The sequence below is a fragment of the Eimeria mitis genome, genomic scaffold, assembly GCF_000499745.2.
Source record: "Eimeria mitis Houghton genomic scaffold, Emh_scaff190, whole genome shotgun sequence".
NCBI classification, from domain to species: domain Eukaryota; phylum Apicomplexa; class Conoidasida; order Eucoccidiorida; family Eimeriidae; genus Eimeria; species Eimeria mitis.
The window spans coordinates 22,212-28,211 of NW_024015097.1; the positions used below are offsets into that span (position 1 = coordinate 22,212).

At 49.5% G+C, this 6,000-nt stretch overlaps 1 protein-coding gene across 1 annotated transcript; it reads left to right on the top strand.

The window, feature by feature from the left end:
• Window positions 1–548: 548 nt before the first annotated feature.
• EMH_0002630 (U2 snRNP auxiliary factor or splicing facotr, putative) lies at window positions 549–3,459 on the top strand (the record flags this gene model as incomplete). The annotated part of the gene is made up of 10 exons (XM_038022375.1): window positions 549–601; window positions 727–1,196; window positions 1,340–1,546; window positions 1,706–1,820; window positions 1,971–2,067; window positions 2,221–2,352; window positions 2,463–2,621; window positions 2,821–2,898; window positions 3,061–3,189; window positions 3,316–3,459. 10 exons carry the CDS (start codon window positions 549–551, stop codon window positions 3,457–3,459), a joined length of 1,584 nt encoding a protein of 527 aa, XP_037878229.1.
• Window positions 3,460–6,000: the final 2,541 nt, after the last annotated feature.

Consider the following 6,000-nt stretch of genomic DNA (forward strand, 5'->3'; position numbering starts at 1 on the left):
CCAGCACTCCGCAGCCTAAAAACACCTCGCAGAATAACCACAAACCGTTCCCCCTCCAAAAAAAAAACGTCAGAATAACACAACTCGTACAGAGGCTAATTACCAAAAGCCCCCAGCACCCTGCAGCAGTACCGCCTACCGACACAGGTGCCGACTACAACTGAGCCCCAAATACCGGAAAGCGATATTGAAAGTCTCCCTTTTGATCTACAACCCGAAAGTTATCAAGACAAACTAAACTGAGACTTCAAACGCCCGTGTTGTTACGCTACGCACGCGGGCTCACCCAGCCCCAAACACTGCCACCAGTGCCTCGTTAATGCTGGATATGAGCCAGTTGTTGAACAATTAAGTAGTTAAATTCCTTTATATCCAGGCTTATTGAAGTCATCTTACCTCAGACTTATTCCTTGAGTTCTTTGCCCGCTGTAGTACACGGCATTACATACAGTAGGACTGAGGCCGCTGCCGGGACAAGGCTGCACGAGGATATACAGAACAAGACTTTAAGCAACTGCTAGGGGACTCATCAGCTCATAAATAGGAGAATGCCGCCGCAGGCGGCGAGTGATGAGGCTCCGGAGAAGGAGAGCCGCAGTCGGTACGCCTGTTGTTCCCCTAGTGAAGCCGCGTTTCGTCCATATTCACGGCTAACTTTGCTTCTTTTCTTCAGCCTGCCGCTGATTTCTGTTGATGGTCAGTATGCTATGCGTGCGGCTTGCGCAGGTCCCGCAGCACGGAAGCTAGAGTAGGGGGAGGAGCGGGAGAGAATGGCGAGGGGGGCTCAGATTCCGCAGCCGTTGTTGCGGCAGCAGCAGCAGCTGCTGCGCGTGCAGCTGCAGCACGGAAGGCAGCAGCAGATGATGCGAACTCAACCCTCACCCGGCTTATGCCGGCAGCAAGCAAAGTCAGAACGACGTATGCTCCTGTGGTAACTGGCCAGGAAGCTGCTGCTGCAGTAGCTGCTGCGGCAGATGCTCGCAGCAAGCTAGCGCAGAGTCTAAATGCAATGTTCCAGCCTCCCCCACCTTCTTCTCCACCGCCTGCATCTCAAGGAGGAGCGAATAATGCATCCCCGCCGCCGCCCGCTGGACCACCCCCGACTGCCCAGGCGCCGCCACACTCGGCTCGCGCGACTGTACACACCGAGTCAGATCGCATTGCGCGGCGGTTGTTTATCAACAACATCCCACCTGGTTCGTCTTCACATATCTTACACCAAGTGCTGGCTCTGACTGATAATGTGGATCCCTGTCTTTTTACATGCTGTTACTTGCATTGAAACTTTGAGGGTAGATGCGTAATGATGCAGGCGTATATGCGTTTGTTGAGCTCCCAGGCACAACCGAGGCCGACATATGCGGCTTCTTCAACGGCGCGTTACTGGCGGTCAATGCGCAAACAGGCTTTACGGATCTGTCTCTCGCGAGTGACAAGCCGCAGTTGCTACCAGTGGAGAGGTGTGAAGGCCTCCAGGAGAATGGCCGCTTCTGCTTTCTAGATTTGCGGTCTCACGAGTGGGTAGTTCTCTGCCTCAAACTCGACGGTGAGTCTGCTTCTCTTCAAACCAGAGCGTCTCACATGCGAGGTTGTCTGGCATGCGAGGTTGTCTGGGGGGAGCGGGGGAGAGCTCCTGCAGGAAGCATCATCCGGGCGATAGCAGATATCTGTGGGAAACAGCTGCGTGTCACACTGCGCATGTTAGGTATTACTTTCAATAATAATTCTCTTAGGGTGATGCGACCCAAAGAATATGTACAGCCACCCGGAGGCGACCCTGCGAAAACAGTGCACATCCCAGAACTCGAGCGGACCCCAAAGTAAGGCCTGAAACGTTCTCCAGTGAGCTCTGGAGTAGCAAGCCCCACGCGAACTAGTGCTCACATTACCCTTCTGCTTTGGCGTGCCACAAATCCCAGGCTGTGCGCTTCTTGCTAATGCATTTCATGCCGAACTGTCTCAATGCGCAGACCCGCAGAGAACGAGGTACGCGCTACAGCACCTCCACGAAGTGCAGACTGCAAGCTCTACATCCAGAACTTGCCGCAGGAGATGGGAGAGGACCAGGTATGGGGTGACGTCGTTGCACATGTATGCACCCGTGCTCTATCGCGCATTTATCGTCCTCTGCAACGCTCGCAGAGAGAAGCGCTCCAGCGCACACGTTTCCGCCGCTAGATATTTCTTCGGCTGCCTCGTTGTTCTTGTTGAAATGTGCAGGTACGCGACTTGCTCGAACAGTTCGGCAAGCTTAGAGTTCTTAACCTGATTAAGAACAGGCAAACTGGGCAGCACCGTGGCTACGGCTTTTTCGAATACGAAGACCCGGACGTAACGGATCAGGCTATAGAAGTAAGCGACGGGAGATAAATGAGGCTCCAGAGAGGAAGCCCGGTCGCTCCCCTGCTGCTGTCTCAGTTGTGCATTGACGTGCTCTGTGTACCTTGACGTTCTGCTCTCAGGCCTTGAACGGCTTCGTGTGTGGCGCTACCGTGCTTAGCGTCCAGCGATCGAACTTCATGCCTGACTTATTACCGACTAAACAACACACAACAGAGGTCACTGCTCTACCGGCTTCCACTTCTTACGCAGTACTGTCTGACCCAATCGTCGCCATTCAAGTCCGTTAAATTACACATTGTCGTTGATGCCTGAGGTTGTGAGGACTCGTGTATGTGAAATGTAGAGCAAACACGCTTGGGCTGTAGCATCAGAAAATTCAGAAGGAGGGAGCGCATTTTCCCACCAGGGCAAGACAAGGACAAAGACAAGGCAGTGCTAGCGAGCAACTTAGCACCTGTGTTATATTGGGCGATGCAGGTTCGGGCCGGGCGAACTATCGGGGAAAAGCCTTCGCGCGTTGTCCAACTCTTGAATACGATTTACCCCGAAGATGTGGTATGTCACAGCTGCCAGCCAGAATATCAGGTAGCCGCAGCTCTCCGTACGTGCTAGTTCTGTTGTGGATATGTGGATGTTGGCTGCTAAATAAGTGCAGCTGTTAGTCTGAATCTGACATGCCTTATGAAGCGTTGTGAATGTGCGTTGGAACATGAACAGATGACAGACGCGAGCCACGAGACGGCCGTCAAGGATATCCGTTCCGAGGCAGAGAAGTATGGGCCTCTAGAGGATGTCGTAATTCCACGACCGAATGAAGACTTGTCATACAAGCCAGGTGTGGGGAAGGTGAGCTCCAGTAGTTGATCTTTTCCCTACTTCCTGCCTGCTCTTCCATGCAGCCTGATGTGCGATTTGAAGGTCATTCACATTTGCCCTATGCTTGACCCTTGCGGCCGTGCGGAAACTTTTCAGGTGTTCTTGGTTTATGGAGACGTCACATCTGCCAGAAGGGCACAGCTCATGCTGAATGGTCGCCGTTTTGACCAAACGCGTGTAGTGTGTGCGGCTTTCTTTCCGGAGCAAAAGTTTAAGGAAGGTCACTATACGTTGACATGAATATACAGAGCACGTCATGTGCACTGTATCGTCAGTAAACAGATCTAAGGCCAGTGGGAAACTCGTAACACTGCATTAGTTTTATGGGTCTTTTGCTGTTTGTTCGCAACAACACAGACCTGACTCTGCAGCAGTGCGTATTTGTCTCCCAGCAATGAGGTTGTTTGCACGAGATACACCTCAGTTAATATGGCACGTTTACACCTCTCTTTGCAAACAAACCGAACCCCTAAACCATACTGCAATCACCATTTCTCTTATTTCTCCAGACACGCATAAAGAGGAAGATATCTCTTCCTCAGTTTTATTTTGAATGCATCTATTTCTGCAGCGTACAGATACAGTTGTTAATTCAAAATGAAGAATACTGAGGATATATCAGCTGCATGCACTTCCTGTCAGTGTACAAATTTATTCAGAAGGATATAACAGACGGTCAGTTTTGGTGTTTGCGGTGAAGTATAGCAGATTGGCTCATGATTTCTTTATGTTTATTATTTCATTTAGTTAAACTCTAAATACATTAACATTACCCACGTTAAATGAAATAAAATAATAAGGTCAGGTGTGCGGCATCGTGCGCAAATGAAACATTTTTTGCTAAATATATTACTGAAGGATTTTCAAAACATTTAAATGCCGTATTTGCATTGTTTTCAGTGCCGTTTCAACGAACAGGAAGGCTGTGTGCAGCGCGACAGGCACTTGAGTGGCGGGACGTGCTGACTGGAACATCCCTTTACGTCAACTATTTGAGGCCATATTCAGGGAGCCCAATTTATTTTTAATTTAAATACAAAAGCGTTCAAAAATATTGTGAAGTTTCCACAAAGAAAGCGTTAATTGCGTTCACTGGTGCAGGAACCAGTCGTTTACACGTCGGCAAGGAGGCGGTCACCTAGCGAACACAGAGAGGGGTGTACTTGTTCTTTTGCAGCATAGGAGTTTCAAATGTTGTGCAAAAAGTTATTCGTCCATGTAGTTTAAACTAATAAATGTTTTATTTAAAAGGTTTCGTGCAAAAGTCTAAGTGTGCCGTCACACGAAGTCACAGCTGATCGATCACCCGTCTCGACGAGATCTGCAGATGTGGTAGGTGGAGCAAAAAAGTATGAACATGAATATTTTCGTCGGGAAATCTGCTTGAAATGAATTTACTAGTTTTATTGTGTTTGAGAAAACAGTCGAGGAGGGGGAAGAACGATAGAAGGCGGCATACTTGAACTTTCTCCTAGGTGATGAGGTGAAGCTCTGTGGCTGCCACGCGCGAACGACCTTCCTACCAGGCACTACCTCCTCCTCTTCTTCCCACTAGAGTGTGTTGTATTTGGCGTGCTTGGAGTACCTGAGCGTTTACTGTGTTGAATGGGCAACAGATTCTTCTTCTCCATCTTATCTCTCCTACTTTCTTCTTTTTCGGTTTTTGCATTTGTTGAGTTTTGGCGGGTTTCACCCCCTTCTTCAAATTGTTGAGTTCCTACAATGAGAGTCGCCGACAAAATCGCCGCTGCATTTGCCCTTCGTGCAGCTCCTGTTGCCCTTGCCAAAGAAACCGGCGAGGTGTGCGAGCAGGTGTTGTACTGCGGGTGCACTACACTAGGGAAGCTCTATTATATCAGCTAGTACACTTATAACGCTTGATCTCTGGCCTTAATCAAGGTCAGACGCGAGCTGGAACGTAGATAAAGACTTAAAGCAAGATTTTCCCAAAAGCAACTGGCTGACCTTCCCCTGTACCCCGGCTGGTAGGACAAGAAAGCTTCACGTGTACACACAAGGAAGCTTCAGCGAAGCTTCCTTTGCTGCATGTTTTACCACTGAATGTACTTACAGAACGTTTGCATGCAACCTACCAAGGCCAAGTAAAGGCTTTGGATTCCTTCGTGCTTACTGCAGCTAGGGTCGGTAGGTTGGTCCATTTGCTCGTAGGATTTTAATTGATAATCGAAAGTCTACAGCTCAATAGCATTGTCAGATGGAGCTAGGCTTCCGGCAGAAGTACGCACTGGCTTTAGAAGCATGTTGATCACCATGGGTAAGCAGCAGAAAGAAAAGCTTCGGGGAAAATTCGGTGCATGGGCAGCAGGTTAGCCAGTGAAGGCTCAGCGTGACGGTTCATCTTTCAGCGCTGCTGAAAGATGAACTGTCACGCTGAGCATTCCAAATGGTGAGCAAGTTGTAAGAGCTGGAGCAGATTTCACGTAGTTCGTACTGAACGCTGAACTGGACAGCCACAAAGAAGGCAGCGCACTCGGCTGCGAAAATTAGAACATCACATTGTGCAACACTCACACGCACCACACCACAATGTTTGTCCTTACCATATGCCATCCACGCTTTTACGCAGAGATTTGGGTATGTTGATGACAGCGATGCTTACACATCAAAAGGGAGAAAGTCTTCTATCACCTTCTCCAGCAATATATTGTCCGCAAAACATTCTTTCCTCGTCGTTTTGTTGACATTCCAGCCGCCTCCCGTGCCTTCGGAGCCCCAACACACGTCTCAGAGGAGGCCTCTTGCACCCCTTGCGCCGTTTCG